The sequence below is a fragment of the Diabrotica virgifera genome, chromosome 1 (assembly GCF_917563875.1).
Source record: "Diabrotica virgifera virgifera chromosome 1, PGI_DIABVI_V3a".
Classification (NCBI taxonomy): domain Eukaryota; kingdom Metazoa; phylum Arthropoda; class Insecta; order Coleoptera; family Chrysomelidae; genus Diabrotica; species Diabrotica virgifera.
Window position 1 is genome coordinate 306,260,441 of NC_065443.1, and position 18,831 is coordinate 306,279,271.

At 32.4% G+C, this 18,831-nt stretch overlaps 1 protein-coding gene across 1 annotated transcript; it reads right to left on the minus strand.

Moving 5' to 3' along the window:
• Positions 1-1,108: 1,108 nt before the first annotated feature.
• Positions 1,109-4,592, minus strand: LOC126885941 (uncharacterized). Its single transcript, XM_050652768.1, has 2 exons — positions 4,191-4,592; positions 1,109-3,696 (listed from the first exon to the last, which is right to left on the minus strand). The coding sequence occupies exons 1-2, from the start codon at positions 4,198-4,200 to the stop codon at positions 1,211-1,213; spliced, it is 2,496 nt and encodes an 831-aa protein (XP_050508725.1). The 5' UTR covers positions 4,201-4,592; the 3' UTR covers positions 1,109-1,210.
• Positions 4,593-18,831: the final 14,239 nt, after the last annotated feature.

An 18,831-nucleotide genomic window follows, 5' to 3' on the forward strand; every position in this document is an offset into this window, starting at 1 on the left:
GTCGCACAAAAAATTGACCAGCGCAAATACATGTAATAATTATTATTACATGAACTTGCGATGGTCAATTTTCTTTGTGACACGGGGACAGGAAAATACAGCGTGTTTTATATGTTCGTTCATGGGTATTCTTTCATTTTTCCGACTGTATGTGGATCGCATCTGTAGTGGATCTGCCTTCTCTGAATCCTTGCTGGTAGTCCCCATTTTTTTTCTCTGTGAATTGATCGAGTTTTTGTTTGATGAGGGCTGTTAGAATTTTATATGTTGTACTCAGTAGAGATATTGCTCTATTATTGTTACAGTTTGTTACTTCTCCTTTCTTAAATATTGGTATAATTCTGCCTTCTTTCCAATCCTCGGGCATTTCTTCTGCTTCCCCTATTCTAACTATTAGGTTAGAGATGCTTATTAATAACTTTTCCCCTCCGTTTTTAATGAGCTCATTGGGAATTTCATCTGGGCCTGGTGTTCTTTTCCGTTTCATTTTTTGAATGATGGCTAAATATTCATCATGTGTTGGCATCCCTATTTCATTATATATAATGTCTTCCATTGCGCCTACCTCCTCTTCCGGGCTTTCTTTGCATCTATATAGTTCTGTGAAGTGTGTTTCCCATGATCTATTGTCAATTTTAACTACTGGTCTGCCTTTTCTTTGTTGAGCTTTTAGGTATCCAAATAGTTTGGCGCTGTCTTTACTATTCATTTCTAGTTCCTTTAACAGCTCTTCGATCCACAGTTTTTTTTTTGTTCTTGCAACAATTCGTCACCTGAATGCAGAACTAGCTTAACTCACATTTAAGATATTTTACAGGAGAGCGATTTTAATGTTTCAATGTGTCATAATTTAAACAGTATTTGGTTAAATGGTGAAATTATCTCAGTATAGTATATTAGGAACCTTTTAAATGTGTTATTAGGAATGAGACGGATTAATGATAATTTTTTTATAAAAAGTGTGACTTAGGATACTACTGACTTATAAATTCTACTGCAGAACTATTGTAAGTGCGATGTTTGGTACATAAGCTACTTCTGCATTAATACATTTCAAGCTTAGAATAAATTTAAGATTAACATAGGATACAAATAAAAACAAAATCGGTAAAATTTAAAACTTTTTAATTTTTATTAAAGATTTACAACTCAAAATCAAAATACCAAAGAATACTATGAAATGGTCAAATTATTAAACTAACATATTAAATTAATCTTCGTCAGTTTCCTGTTCGGGAATGTTACTAGCTTGAAGATTAGTGAAAAAGTTATGGTATTCCGTAGGTATAACCTTGTTTTCACACAAAAATAATAAGTCTTTATATTTCGCGGCAGGAATTGGAACTGGTGAGCTTCTTAACATTCTAAGTTGATAGGTCTCTAATGAGTCTAACTTTTGGTGGCTCCTTTTCAATTCCAGAGTATTAATTTTTATAAAATCTTCTTCAAAACTATATTTAACGTTAAGTTGGTTTGGGCATTTTGGGTCAACCATAATAACTTTCAAATTATTAAATATGACTTTGCAACCAAGTTCAGTTTTATCCCAATTTTTTGTAGTTTTGGCTAACAGGTCCTTTAAATCGTAAAAGTCCGCCTGAGCCATTTCTTTAATTTTATAAGGTCGCACTTTACACGCAGTCCTTGCTAATGTGTACCACTGCTGTGGACTAAATATAGGGATTTTTTTTGCAGCTCTTTCGATAACCCCATGTACGGAGTCGCACTCATTTTGTGTATGTCCCTTTTCTAGAAAACTGTGAGTAATTTTAACACCATATTTGGCGGCACAATACATGTACAGACAATATATAAATCGATTGCGATTTTGTCCAGTGCAGTTGTCACTATAGAAACTGAATTCCTTAATTCCATTTCGTACCATTTCGTCAATGAAACTTAATATGCAACTACCGATTTCACAAGCACCCCTACATGCTAGCGATTCTGGCCACATGTAGCAGTATCCCTGTTTGTTAGCAGCATCGTACACAGTCAGATTGTAACATGCAAGCTTACGTCTATAGTAGAGGAGAGATACTTCAGCTTTAGGACATAACAATGTTTTTTGTAAGTCGTATATAGCCATGCAAAACGAATTATCAGTTTTAGCCCTCTCTTTATCTAGTTCTTTATTTGCTCTAGATAAGTCCTTGTTTTTAAGATGAGCTTCCATTGCAGAACGAAGTTCTTCCTTTTCTGACGGAGAAGAATTAGACAATTTGTTGCAAAAATCGCACTGGTCTTTTTTGGGAATGAAAAAACCCAAATTAAATTCATTGTTAAATACCTCTCTATATATAGCATAAGAAGCTATGGTATTTATATTGTTATCACTGCAATATGTTTTATATAAACGGTACATTTTGCTGATATTGAGGTCAGGTGGCAAATATTTTTTAGTGCTATTTTTTCTGCAATAATGGCTTTCAATCAAAGCAAATGACTTAATATGATGTCGTACTGAATCCTTAAAATGTTTTGGCAATCGAGAATTACATTGTACTTTACCTCGTAAATCTGCTTGTGGCGATATTGAATTTGAATGATGAGTTTTTTTAACTACTGTTTTGACGATTTGATGACTTATTCCCAGGGTATTTAAGAAAAATGTTTGACATACCTTGATTGTGTTGACTGGACAATTCTCTTGTGGAAAAGTATAAAAATACGACAGCTTTCTACGACTTTCACAAGTATCACCTTCTGGAAGCTCAACTGCATCCTTCTTTTTTCTGGGGTGTTTTGTAGGCTTCACAGTTAAGTTCCGCAAAACAAATTCTCTCTGATAATTAATATCTCCCAATTTCCAAAAATCTTGAAAAATCTGGACGCGATGTTTTTCCTGAAATTTCGTTTGACATTTAAGTCTGCATGTTGTGGGACATGGCGGTTTCATAATCCTTTCTGAAACCTGTTTAGACTTCCAATTTACATAGGCCTTGCCGGAGTTTCGTAATTTCTTTATTCTATTTCTCCTCCAATTATCTGGGTTTCTTTTTCGCTTACGAGACTTGGTGATATCTGGTATTTTTTCCTCAGACACTAGGGCATCCTGCTGGTCTAAATCAAAATCATTTGGATTAAAATCAACATCTGAGCTTCCATCTGTAGCATATGGGTCACTATTTTCATCAGTTTGATGTGAGATGGTCGGTAAAAGCTTACCGGTAGATGTGGATGGACGCGTAATATCATCTTGGTGCTGAAGGACCTGCTCTTGAAGGACACGTGTTGCAAAATTTACAACGCTAGGTGTAGGATTATGGGAATCTTTAGCTTCATCACGTTGCTGCAACCGTGGTTGTTCGATGGATGTTTGAAGATCTATGACGTTATCTAGAGGTGAACAATAACCCAAACAATTATTCGGAGATTGGCGATACTGCTCTGCTTCAGGTACTAGTAGGCTTATGGAGGTAGGTATTGGTAAGTCGTAATATTGATTATAATGTTGGGAAAACTGCTGTTCTATCGGTGTCTCGAGCTGGCAATACTGTTGTTCTTGGTGTACGGGAGAGTGTAGACATCTTAATTCACCTAGATCTCCGTAGTACTGCTGGTTAGTATACAATGTGGAAGGGCTTTCTACCGTAGCTATAGATATGGGACTACCTGCCGTATCATTACTTGATTCTCCAGAATTCTCATGTTGTGTTGGATTCATAGACATGGCCATTTTTACCATTAACGCACCTGCAACAAATTTACAATGAGCTTACAGTCAGCATAACAAGAACATATTAATTGCAGACATTTAAAATTAATTGATACAAATTAAAATACTCAGAAACCAGGACGTACGTTAAACCTTATTTCACTTGTTCAAATTTACAATTTTTGTCCCAATAATAATGTATCCCCAAACTGCCGTCTGTAGCAACGCATTGTTCAATATAAAGAATTATATATTATTTAATAACGAAATATGTATGTGTGGTTAGTAATTCTGCGATATTTTCTCAAATATATCATAAAATATTGTGAAATTCAACACGTGCCTAATAGTTATATACAATTTATAGCACGTGGCAGAATAAAAACACAGCCCTTTAATGCGTACCTACTTTCTACCAAAAGCATCTTAAAAACAAGATTCACAGTTTTATTAATTCACTTATTAGATAAAAATTAGATTCACTTAATAGATAAAAAACTACTAATAAAGCATATTTATTATTAAAACTTACCTCGTTTCATTATTGTTGTTAAAATTCACACTCACTGCAACTCTATTTGGCAAAAGAACAAACGTGAATATCCAACAAGACGATGGAAATGACTAACCGATAGCCGTTGAATTATCCTATGTAAATAGAAGATAACAAAAATAATGTTGGCGCGCATTGTTATTGAAAATGCAGAACAATCCTAACTGTATTTGTATTTACTTAGGATTATTCTGCATTGATAAAATAATGATTTGCTAGTTAGGATTATGATGTTCTATATAGAATTTCTATTAGTAAATTTAAAGTTATGAACTTAAGATTGTTCTGCATGAAAATATACGATATGTATTACCTTTATAAGGAATAAACGAAAAAAAAATTTTTTTTGAGTTAGGATAGTTCTGCATTCAAGTGACGAATTATCGGCTGCTTTCTTTTTTTCTTTATATTCGTTTCGATGATGCATTTCTTTAGTTGATATCCATTTATCTCTTGCTTGGTTTTTCTGTTTGATTTTGTTTTCGCATTCTGCATCAAACCACTCTTTCCTTCTTTTTATTTCCCTCTGTCCTAGCACCTCTTCAGCTGAATTCAAAATGGACTCTTTTATATTTTTCCATATGTCCTCTGTGTTATTTGCTTGTGTTAGGTTTTCCTTTAGGGTTGTCTCATATTGTTCTCTTAGTTCCTGTACTTTTAACTTCTCCAGATTCCATCTTCTTTTGTTTTGTCTTGTTCTCTCTGCTTTAATTATCTTCATTTTGATTTCTCCTATTACTAGAAAATGGTCTGTGTCCGCGTTTGCTCCTCTATATGATCTGACATCGTGCATTATTGCTTTCCATTTTTTGGATATTAGTATGTGATCTATCTGATTGCCATCTGTTGTGCCAGGTATCAACCATGTTACTTTATGCTCTCTTCTGTGCATGAAGTTTGTACTTATAATGTAACTGTTTGTTATTGCTGCTAGTTGGCATAATTTGCTTCCGTTATCGTTTGTCTCATCATGAATAGTTTCTTTCCCTGCTACTTCCTTATACTGGTTTGTATGTCTAACGGAGAATAAGTGAAATTAATGTCGACTCGATTCAAGTTCTCTGCTAAACCCAGATATGACAATATCAAAAGGCGCCGCTAGGAAAATATTTCAATATGTGGTTTAGAGAACCTGTATGAAACGAGTCTTTCTACTCTAATACAGAGTATGGCATTAGTAAAATTAGAAAATCTACGGTTTTGTTTTGATTTAAAACACAAATACAACAGAGACAAAGACTCGTTTCATACAGGTTCTCTGATCTGCATATTGGAATATTTGCCTAGTGGTGCCTTTTGATATGGTCATATCTGGGTTAAACAGAGAACTTGAATCGAGTCGACATTAATTTCACTTATTTCCCGTTAGAGGGCGTTTTAACCATACTACAGTATAAATAGTTTTATTTTTGTACCGAGAACTACGGTCGTGATGCTAAAAATCTGTCTTCCTCAGAGCCTCCTTGAAAACAGGTAGACCTAGAAATAGTACTATCGGGGGATGGAGGGAGACAGATTTAAATCAAAACGAAACCGTAGATTTTCTAATTTTACTAATGCCATACTCTGTATTAGAGTACAAAGAATCGTTTTATATAGATTCTCTGAACCGCATATTGGAATAATTTCGTAGCGGTGCCTTTTGATATTGTCATATCTGGGTTAAACAGAGAACTTGAATCGAGTCGACATTCATTTAATATAGAAAAGGTTGAGTCGTGTTATACTTAGTACAACAATCGAACTGTCAAAGCTTAATCTAAGGGCTGATTTATTAATAATACAGAATTAATGCAATTATTTATAGAACATATTAAAAATATAAAAATTAAATTATAAACTAACTGACGTAAAGACCGAAATTAAAATCTATTATAATATATAAGTAAACCTGTGTTTTTGCCTGATGTGGTATTCCCACTGACCAGTGGTCATTCCTTATAAAGTATGTAGAATAAGTAGGATAGAAAATGTTAAGTAGATAGGTATAGGAAAATATATTGTAAAATAAATGAGCAAAATTGGTGAATCGGCGAATGAGCCTTGAAGGGCCCGTAGTCATACCACTCCAAAGAAAAAAAAATGAATAAAAGATCTGTTTTAGCATGGGCAGCATTTTTGGTCGATTATAAAACAGTATTTAAATCAAGCATACCCAATAATTTAAAGGCAAAACCTTCTATCAGTATACAGGGTGCCCCGAAAAGATTGGTCATAAATTATACCACAGATTCTGGGGTCAAAAATAGGTTGATTGAACCTCACTTACCTTTATTCAATAGTGCACACAAAAAAAGTTACAGCCCTTTGAAATTACAAAATGAAAATCGATATTTTTTCATATATTCAAAACTTTTGGAGATTTTTTATTGAAAATGGACATGTGGCATTCTTATGGCAGCAACATCTTAAAAAAAAATTAAAGTGAAATTTGTGCACCCCATAAAAATTTTATGGGGGTTTTGTTCCCGTAAACCCCCCAAACTTTTATGTAAGTTCCAATTAAATTATTATTGTGGCACCATTAGTTAAACACAATATTTTGAAAACTTTTTTACCTCCTAGTACTTTTTCGATAAGCCAGTGTTTATCGAGATATTTTGAATAATTGTCCAATCCACCACATATTTGTATATGGTTAAGTACGATTATAGAGACCTGTTAATAATCTGAAAATTTATTTATAATTTACATTTTTAGGTATATTTTGAACAAGAAGTCATATCTCGATAAAAGGTGACTTATCAAAAAAAGACTAAGAGGCAAAATTTTTAAAATCACTGTGTTTAACTAATGGTACCACAATAATAGTTTAATTGGAACGTACACAAACATTTCGGGGGTTTAAAGGAACTAAACTCCCATAAAATTTTTATGTAAATATATTAAAAAAGATGCCGCATCTCAATAAAAACTGGCTTATCGAAAAAATACTAAAAGGCAAGAAAGTTTTAAAAACGTTGTGTTTAACTAATGTTACTACGATAATAAGTTAATTAGAACGTACACAAAAGTTGGGGGGGGGGGGTTTAAAGGAACAAAGCCCCCATAAAATTTTTATGGGGTGGACAAATTTCACTATAATTTTGTTTTAAGATGTTCCTGCCATAAGAATGATGCATGTCCATTTTCAATTAACAATCTCTAATAGTTTTCGATATATTGAAAAAAATCGATTTTCATCTTGCAACTTCAAAGGGCTGTAACTTTTTTGAAATTATACTTCTTTAGGCGCGATCGAGAGTAAAATTTCTTAATTCTGCGTGCATGCGCACACAGACAGTATGGTATAAACGTTATACGGGATCTGATTGGGTGTTAAAATCATCTGTCAATAATTGTTCAATATGGAGATTTTGGATAAACAAATTAATGTTGTGTATATTAGTTTTTTTTTGTGATGGCAGAGAAAAATGCAAGTTTATAATATTGTAGTGACTTTTTAAATAATTTTTAAAAGCGACAGGTACGTAATAATTGTAAATGTTTCAGTATCCTAATAAAAAATTTCATAGGTAGGACCTACCTATTTGGAAAATTTAAAAAGAACCTACTAAAACAGTATGTAATGCTTTGATTTACATAATTTGATTACCATCAAAATTTCTATCAATATTCACCTAATATATTGTTTTCTTCCTCTATGTTTTGTTGTATTCTAATATTTCTTTAAATTCTAAATAATTTCAATTCAAAATCAAAATAATTTGGTTAAATTCAGAGCCGTCAAAAGTTTAATCCGTTTAGTTAGTTGATCTTCGCACATGATGACACGTGGTCTCCGTGGATAAAAGTATAAGGTAAATGAATTTCAATACTAACTGCGCTGATAAGCGGGTCCGAACCCCAATGGAAACTTTTTTTTATTTTTTTTTACAAATTTTATGATTGTAAGTTTATTATATAATTTTTTTTTCAGAAAATACGTATTTAGTTAAAAATTTTCCCTACATTGTTCAGAAATCATTTGTGGCATTTTTCAATGTTTTTGTTTATGTGTGTTTTATTCTTTTATTATTTTAACTTTTGGCACTGTTTTAATAAAAATTTTTGAGAAGTAGTAAGTATTAAAATTAGTTTAATATTTAAATAAAATATAAATAAACTGTTTAAAGTATATTAATTTCGTTGAAATCATATAATAGAAGTATAACTTCTTACGTGCGTACAAAGTACACACACATTCTTTTTTATGAGCACATTTGTACAAAGTTAAGTTAGGTTCAATCGAACTATTTTTAACCCCAGAATGTGTGGTATAATTTATGACCAATATTTTCGTGACACCCTGTATATTGCCAGTTCTTATGGAACTGAAACTTGGGCTCTTAACAACAGTGTAGTCAACAAAGTTCAAATGACCCAGAGAGCTATGAAACGGAGAATGCTCAACATTAAGCCCAAATGAGGAGATACAGTGGTGTTAAAAAGTCTTGCATCACCTAAGCGTCTTATAGTTTTTGAGGTTTAACACAAGTTTTTTGTATATTTTCGCTAATTCATTTTAAGTTTGTGCTTGTAATTAGCATTATCGGTATACTTACTAACGTTTTTTTAATTACTAGCTCAAAATTATACAGAAAAGATTAAAATAATCTGATTGAAGGGATTTCCCATAATCCGAGAAAATTATGAGGTGATTATTAAGTCGTTAAAGTACTGTTAAATTGAATCTTAATGACAAAATTGCCACATATTTTGACTATTTAAACACTGTAGTTACCCTAACACATTTATTCGCTTTTTGATTTTTGATAAAAAGGTCAAAATATCATCCCAGACCAAACAAACTAAATTATCGAACGAAAAGCGTTTTGAAATAATTTTTCACCATAAAAACGACAAATCTAGTCGCGAAATAGCATCCACAGTAAACTGTAATCAATCTGCAGTAATTAGAGTCATTAAGAAGTATGCTGAACAAGGAAAAATCGGCGACAGACCGCGTATTTGGTAAGGTGATGCAGGACTTTTTAACACCACTGTAAGAAGACGATCAAAAGTAACAGATGTGATCCAGAAGATTGCTATGTTAAAATGAAACTGCAGGACACATCGGAAGAATGAAAGACAACCGTTGGACGAAGCGAGTTCTCGAGTGGCGGCCAAGGGCTAGCTAATGAAGTAGAGGCATGAATAGAACGCCCCGTAAAAGATGGATAGACGACGTAGAGAGGGATCTTAAGACCATGAACATCAAGCAGTGGCGAAGGAAAGTATCCGACAGGGCAGAAGGAAAGGACATTGTTAAGCAGACCAAGACTCACAAAGGGTTGTAGCGCCGTTAGAACAAGAAGAAGATGCATATGAGCAACAACACTAAGCCAACTAAGCAAAAAACTGAATGAGTGATCGAGTAATTTCTGGATCACACGGAAGAAAGGAGATTCTATAAGACCAGGTACAGAAATATGTAGATATATACTGTTATGATCTGCTTTCTATTACTTTGATATTAATTATTATTTATTTGATTAATTATTTAATTTCGCAAATCATACATAAAAATTAATAAAAATTCTCAGGGTGCCTTTTTGTCATAAAAAAAATAATTAAATTAGATTATACTTATCCTTTCTCGTGGCTTCAGTATCTCTTAGTTGATCCTTATCGGGATAAAAATAGGAAAAGGAAATAAATAGAAATAACATAAATAAACACATACAAATACTTTTATTATCAAAAGCAATGTTCTGTAAATTTATCAATTAAATTCTGTGGGCATAATTGTGCAAATGAAACCTTTATGATACAAATTAATCTAATTCAAACAAATATTTATCGTCTGTCTAAGTTTTCAGTCTAATGGCATATAAAGCAACATAATGCTACTCTACATCCCACCAGAATGAAAACAATGGGAACCTTCTCTGGTTACACCTCCGAGGCTTCTACAATTTGCAAGCTATACGGATGCCGAGACTAAGGAAGATAAGGGAATTTTACAATATATAATTCACGTCCCATCTGCTCAGCGCGGTAAAGTTCCAACGAGAATAGAACTTCCTTAGTCTCGGCATCCGTATGGCTTGCAAATTGTAGAAGCCTCGGAGGTGTAACCAGAGAAGGTTCCCATTGTTTTCATTCTGGTGGGATGTAGAGTAGCATTATGTTGCTTTATATGCCATTAGACTGAAAACTTAGACTTTTGATAGCAGTTGCCGCTAGGGCATCTATGACATTTCGCTCGTTGTGATCCGTGACTGCACGCCGGGGTTTGTTTTGGTTGGATCAGGGAGAGCAGCATATGTGCCTCCTGATGAGAGACTAATAAGTTTCGAAACCGGTAGAGGTGCTTGCGGCACTCTCTGATTGGACTAGAATATCGCGCGGCTGTAGTTTCGTGTTGCAACGACATTGAAAATGGTTATTCATTTTTAAATATTTATCGCTTTGTTCTTGATACCCTTAATAAAAAACAAGCTAAACAAACAAATTTTGTATTCGCAAATTACTTATACTTCCTATTAAATTTTTGAAATGTTGGAATTTTAATTGCATATGCTTTTACGTAAAAAATTTAACTTCTGATTATAAAGGAAAACTATCACATAGGTTATTGACTGACCTTTTTGATTCACACACAATGGTGTCTCCTCTTGACCCAAACAGCTCCTCCTTGTTGATTATGTTAGGCTACCAATCAAAGTCCCCTCCGTTCTCAGCAAACAATCCAGCAGGATACCAGCAACTATTTTTCCAAAACACAAGCCAGGCCTCTTTTTGCCAGTACTCGTTCAATAAACTCCAAAACTCTCTCCTCTCTTTCTCTCAACAATAATCTCCTGAGACCCAAGTATCTTTTATACTTGGTGTTATAAATAATTTTAATAACGATAATTCTTGTAACTTACTCTCTTGGACTTTACAGAATCAAAGAGGTATTTCTTCTCGATTTGATTTGACTCTCGTTCCACTTTTCAGCTACTTTCACTATCAAAACAACCACTAGTACTTGCTTCTGAACTATTCACGAAAACTTTTGACTGCTCTTCTCTAATGCCGGTAACACAATAATCCCTCTTTCCAAAACTATCTGAAAATTCAACCTTCTCTCCTTCCCATTCCAAATTGCTAAACCAATCAGAGATTTATTCTTCCCCACTCTTTTTTTCATTCGAAAAACCCACTCATACTTTCAAAAATATGCCTACCATCATAATAATTACTTTCGGGAAATTCTACAAAATTTACTCGGGGTTAAACAAAAAGAGATTAAAATTCCAATCTTTCCTTACCTTAATTTTCTAAGAACTAATTACCTATGGCTTCTACCTTTCCCGTAATAAACAATCGGTTTAAAATAATAATCCTAAATAACTTTCACTTCACTTTTATTTACAAATGTTTTTAATATTCTTCATGGAAAAATTCATTAAGGAGAAACCACCTTGCGTGAAAGCTAACTTCTAATAAATATTTACAAATCAATATACAGGGTGTATCAAATTTATGTGCCCGCGTTATATTAAAAAAATTAAATTTTTTTCTATCTTTGATTGCCAAATTGATACACAATAATGCATATAAAATATACACTCAGAAATAGGAAGATAGGCAAGAAAAGCAAAGGCAAGTTAGTATAGTTTTTGCTTTCATATAAGAATTTCAAATCTGTATTTTTAAAGAGTTTTTGAAATTTTGTTCCTTATACTCGTACATTTTCAGGTAGCTTTGGGATTTTTTCTATTATCATACTATAATATATCAATTATGATGTCACTACCTGTATCATAATGAAATTCATTATGATACAGATTTTCATTAAGATACAGATTTTTAACCAATAGAATCGCGATATGGCATTCGCGATAAAGGTGGTACACACGCAGTGACCAATGGCGAGTCAAATACATACGCTTTGACAGTTGTCAATATGTAAACAAACCGTCAAACTAACAAACTACTGAATTTATTTGTGTTACAAAATTAATAAATATGAGTATATTTTTTGTTGTGAATGATCATAGAAAAAATAGTGTATACAACTTGCATTTAATTATCATTATGAAGCTCGTACTCTATAAGAAACTCGCCGCATACGGCTCGTTTCTTATTCCTCATACTCGCTTCATAATAACCATCATTAAATGCTCGTTGCATAATATACTATTATTAATTTTGTTGTTTATTAAAATATTTTATCAAAACTATTAACCCAAAACGTTATTGCTTGTAACTTTTATAAATTAATCCATAAAAGTTATTCAAATTTTGATAACTACGATAATAAATTTTTTATTACATTGAAAACAGTAACGTTTAGTAAAATTAAACCATTTCATCCCAATAATCCAGGGAATTTTTAATCGATTTGGTTTCCAGTAATAATGTGGTTTTTCGATCAATAAAAAATGTTATTTTATACTTTATTATGGGATTATCTGCAATAGCGTATATTGTGATAGGCCACAAAATAAAATGTTTTCCATTTTTTTAATGAATGAATTCTATATAAACTTGCAATCGGCTTTTTTGTTGGAAAAAACTTCTTCTTCTTCTTCGCGCGACTAGGATTACTCCTGTTTGTTTGTCTCTTATTATGTTTCAGTTGTTGTTGACTGTACATTGTCTTTCCACCTTTTCGGCGGCCTTCCAACGGGTCTTCTGCTATACGGCTTGTTGTTTTTACAGATGTTCGCTAATCTATCTGGTTCCATTCGGTTTACATGTTCGTTCCAGTTTTTCTTTCTTGTTTTTATCCACCTGTTAATATTTTAAATTTTGCAACGTTCTCGTATACTTCTGTTGCTTTGTCTGTCTCTTAATGATATGCCCGCTATTGATCTTAATACTTTCATTTCGATATTGTTGATTTGCTGTTTCGTCTTTCTTGTATCGGTCCTTGTCTCCGCTGCATATGTTAGTATAGGTCTTACTGTTGTCTTGTATACTTTTATTTTGCTTTCCGTGGTCAGATGTTTCTCCATATGGTTTCTCCACTTACTCTTGCCGTTTTTGTTGCTTGTGTTGTGGTCTCTGTTCTTATATTCCTGTCACTAGTGATCTCTACTCCTAGGTAATTGAATTTCATTACTTGTTCTACAATTTTGCCGTTTATTTCTAACTTGCATCTACGCGGCTCTTTACTTACATACATTTAGTTTTTTTCTACTGATATTCTCATATTAAGTTTATTTCCTTCAGCACATCCTCGTTATCACCAATTAGTACTGCATTATCGGCATAGCATAATATCGTGATTTTATGCGCTTCCATGGAAAAAATTTAACAAATATTATAAACACTACACTTTTTTTGTTGTTGAAACTGTTTAGGGGAGACCGGGGTTGTTTGTTACAGATTTGGCTAAAAGAATAATAAAACAAAAACTATTTTTAAGAAATTTATTTTAAATAAATCAAACAAAAGTTTAACACTTCTTTTACTTATTAAAGAACTGGAATAAAACTTAAACACTATTGAGTTAGACAAAAAGTGTAAAATATATATGCTGACGACAAACGTAGCTCCAGCCCCATAACGGGGTTGGTTGTTACAACCAACCCCAAAAGCATGGTTTGTAAAAAATGCTGAATAACTTTAACAAAACTATATTTATTGAGCAACTATATAATAAAAAAGAAACATAATATACTGATACATTTACACGTCACAAGAATATTTAATATCATTATGTATTACCAAAGACATTCGGAGGCATGAAAACACATAACCACACTCTAAGGGATTATACGATGGACTGACGCTGTGCCGTTTGGATATATTATAGGTAACAGACATGCGCGAAATTCTTCAGACTTATTATGGAGTCAACGACTATTCGTAAGTAATAAAAGCGTCTGTAACAACCTGCCCCTGTAACAACCAACCCCGGTCTGCCCTAAAGTTAGTCTCCTCTTCTGTACATCTTCGCAGAGATAACGATTTAAGATTTCGTTGTGTTTGAACGCTTATTAGTACTGCATGATTCTCTATTATGTATTTGTTCCTAGTATAGACCGTCAGATTTCAATACGAAGTTTATAGTGGAGTCACTGCAGGTTTTCACCTCCGATTTCGTTGAACCTGTATCGATTTTCATGAAAATTGGTAAGTAATTAGAGGATACCTCATGGAACAAAGGTGACATGATGCCAACTTGCGCTTTTACCCTGGGGGTGGATGCCACCCTTTCTCAGGGTTGAAAATTATTTTATTAAAAATAATACAATAAATCTATAGAGGGATAAATTATAAGCAAAATTTGTTATATAAAGTTATTAATATAAATCAACACTTTTTTAGTTACTAAAGACCGAAGATTTTATTTTTTCGTACAAAAATGCATACTACTGAAATTGATGATAATAAAAAACTGAATACATTCCTCACTTAAAGAACTAAACTAATGTTAGTTCAAAGTGAGTTATTGGCAATTGAATGTGTGTTTTTTTCGAAGATTACTCAAATTTAAGTATTCAAGCTTAAATAACAGGAAAACGACGCAATGTATAAAATATACCTACTAATTATTTGTCAACGTACTTCGGAATGCCTATTAAATGAGCTTCAGAACAAGTTAATAGCGTCAAAATTAAGCAAGTTATGATTAAAATAAAAGAACCCTTTCGAATTATTTAGGAAAAAGCGAAAAATAAAACATACGCCATTTCCACAAAAATTTATAATAATCCTTACAAAAATTTCTTTATATTAGCATAAGTAATGATTTCAATAAATTTGACCGGTTTAGAATGCATATTTTTGAAACAAACATGATTTAAAAAAATCATAATTTTTAAAATTATTGTAATTTTCATATTCTTTGGAAAATAACTTCAAAAATACTCAATTTACGTAAAAATGATATATACCCAAATTTTAGTTTTTTCTCTGTCAAATATTTTACCTCTTTTACTATTTCCATGGGGTAAAAAATAACCGAGATAGAAACGTTTAAATCTTAAGTTTTGCTGTGAAACCATGCAACCGGAACAATTTAACCTTTTATTTTTAAAAAAGTAAGGGGTCTAAAAGATTAAATTTAACGTGGTTACATAGACCTTGGAATTAAATTTCAAATGGTCTTTAGATAAATCTGATACCGTAAAAACAAACGAAGTTATTAAAAAAAACAATAACATTTTTTGTAAAAATTTTGAAAAGATTAATTTTGAAAAAATTTTGGTGCATAAATTTTAATGCTATCAACATTTTCGGGGGCTCATTTGGTAGATGTTTTTAAGTACTTTGACAAATGTTTAATAAGTTTATGTTACAAAATGCATCATTTCCCCGCTAATTCAGCTTAAATACTTAGATTTTTTTACTCTCCGAAAAAAATATATATTCAATTACCTTAACTCACTTTTAGTTAACATTAAAAGGTTTTTCTGGTAAAGGGTTTATTTCATATTTTATTAGCATCAATTTTGGTAATAATAACTTTTTTTTAAAAACTTATAGTTTTTGATTTATTGATGAAAAATCGGTCACAAAGATGCATTTTTCTCAAAAAAAATTAAAATCTTTGATCTTTAATAACTTAAAAAGTTTTAATTTATTTTAATAATAACTTTATATAAGGAATTTTGTTTAGAATTTGTCTCTCTATGGAATTATGGGGTTATTTTCAATAACATAATCTTCACCCCCGAGAAGGGGTGGCATCCACCCCCAGGGTAAAAGCGCATGTTGGCGCCGTGTCACCTTTGTTCCTTGAGATACCCTCTAACCACTCACCAATTTTCATGCAAATCTATGAAGGTTCAACGAAATCGGAGGTAATAGCTCATATCCACCTTCAGTGACTGCACTATTAGAGAGATATCGCAAATGCATTTTTATCGCACGCTAATAGCGGAATACGCTATTTTGACATGTACGCAAGCGCAGAATGAATGTTACGCTAATACCGGATAGCGTGTCCCGCTATTTAGGTTGAAATAAGGGACGGTAATAACGTTAACGCTAATTTGACATTTGGGATGAAACATAAAAATAATGTATAGAATACAAATTTTATAAACTAAATACTGTGAATCATCTTATGTTGAGAAAGACGTGCATTTTTATTTTGTCTACAATAGACTACTTTTTGTGGTTAGGATATTATTTATTCAGATATTTTATATTATTTTTATACTAACTATTTATATTTATTGTTGGTTAAATCATTAAAATTAAAATGCATGTCAACCAGCTCAATATCCAAATTCATTTTTCAATAAAAAACAATTACAGTATTCCTCAAAATTAATTTCTAGGTTACATTGTAATACCAAACGTCGGTTGTCATAATAACGTTAAGCCCCGCCCCAGAACATTTGCGATAACTCTCTTGTTGCCTGTGCTGAAATAGAACGTTATACGTTATTTACGTCTTGACACGATATTATCGTTTGCATTTGCGATATCTCTCTATTAACCAACATTTTTCCCTTATACTTTTTGTGTAAGGAAAGAAAGAAGGAAAGAAACATCAGGAAAGATGCGATACGTTTAACGTTCACAAGAAAGTAAAAATAAAATAAAAAACAGATACATAAATGACAATGAAAAAGTAGCTTAAGATACCATAGCAGGGGTAAAAACGAATAAAAAAATATGAAAAAAAAATTTTAAGAAACGCTTTTCTTTAGTTATGAGTGACTAAAATTAAAAATATTATAAAAATAATCAACTAAAAAGAAAAAAATAAAAAATATCAAACTCGAAGGATTATTAAAAAAAAACGTTCGTTAAAAAATAAAAAAATCTAACACATTCGTTAAAGAAAAGCGTGGGGCGCGTTTTCATCGATAAATGGTTTAGCGCCCCACGCTCTTCTTTAACGAATGTGTTAGATTTTTTCATTTGTTTAATGAACGTTTTCTTCGAATAATCCTTTGAGTTTAATATTTTTTATTTTTTACTTTTTAGTTGATTTTTTTATAATATTTTTAATTGTAGTCACTCATAACTAAAGAAAAACTTTTCTTAAATTTTTTTTTATTTTTTTATTTTTTAGTCTTACACTTTTTAGTCTTACACTTTTCAAACATTAAAATATATCGTCATCTTAAAAAAGGATGAAAGTATACCATAGACAAATTTTTTGCATTTATTTCCACTTTTGATACATACATTGTACATTTTCTGTAATTTCTTCATACATTTTAAATCAAAATCATTATTGACACCTATTACAGTTATCGCAGTCTTTCCATCTCTTCTAATGCTTTACTATTGCACGGTGGGGGACCCTGTTAATTTTTCGCAATGCAGTTCTGAGATGCGTAAGCCGTCTAAAGGTACGTATCCATACAAGGGTAAACCTCGCTCGGTGTAGCAGCTCCACATAGTGGATACGTCGGTGATCGCCGCTCGGCGCTCACCCTCTTCGATTCAACCGGTTTTTAGTGTTTTATATGTAGGGGAGCGCCTGCCGTATCCATTTGAGCAGCTACACCGAGGGGGGTTCACCCTTGTATGGATACGTACCTTAATGATCGCATTCGGCTCAATGCAACGTAAGCTTGTCCTTACGCAAAAATTTTCGGGTCCAAGTTCACGACAACGTAGTCAACAGTCGAACCTTCCGTTTTATGGACAGTCAAAGCCCACGACAATACTAAGGGCAGTATTCGTCTGTCTGCGGTGCCATACCTTTTTTTCGCTGAAAACTGGATAGAAATCGGACAGAAACTGGATAAATTTGAAACTTTATTGTTTATTTATGAAGCATGATATAAACAATTAACGTAAAAAGTGAAATTATGTATAGTTCATATAATTAGCTACAATCTGTAAAAGTTTCAATTTTTTACATTGTAAAAACAAGAGAATTTAAGCATTTTCCATTCAAATCGTTTTTTTTTTATTTAAACAATATAATTAATAAACATAAAATTTTTTTATTGACTATTCATGTATTGTTCCCGCAAATGCATATGTCTGCAAAATTTCATCATTTGCATTGAAGAAAAGGCATTCAAATTAGCCTCTAAAAATTTGACGCAAACGAATGAACTAAAGAAAAGCGTTTAATAATAATTAATAATAAAAAGGATAGTCTTTTGCAAGATGAAGCTTGCGAAATACATCATATAGATGATTATAACTCGAATACAGTTCATTGAGAGATGCATAAAATAATTTTGTCTACATTTTCGTCAAATATATCCTCCTTCCCCCTACGGGTACCCACTCTACCCTATAATCAGTGCATTTTTTTAGATAACGACGACGATGAAAGACGATATGGGTTATATGGAGCGCGCTGGAATAAGAATTGCAATTCTTCTTATTTAATAACTCGGAAAAGGAAATGGTCTAATACTGGGTATAGTATGTGGCCCCAATCTTCGGTTGTTAGTGGGACTGTATATTATCCGTACGGCGGAAGTTTCTGAACTTTTGATGCCTAATCTGAGAGGTTTCTGCTGTAGAACACGCGTCATAAAGCGGGCTTTTTATTATACTCTTCTTGTTAACTGGCAAGGTTTGAAATTTTTAGTTGTCGTTCAGTATTAAGTTGACAATTTAAGAATATAGAGGGGCTCCCAAACTCTTAAAAAACCGCAAATTTGATAAGTAATTTTAGGTCGATTTCTAATTTGTGTTCTTATAAGTATGACGTATATGTGTGACGTACTTAATAATCTTCTCAATAACTTGGTGTTTATACACTAAACAA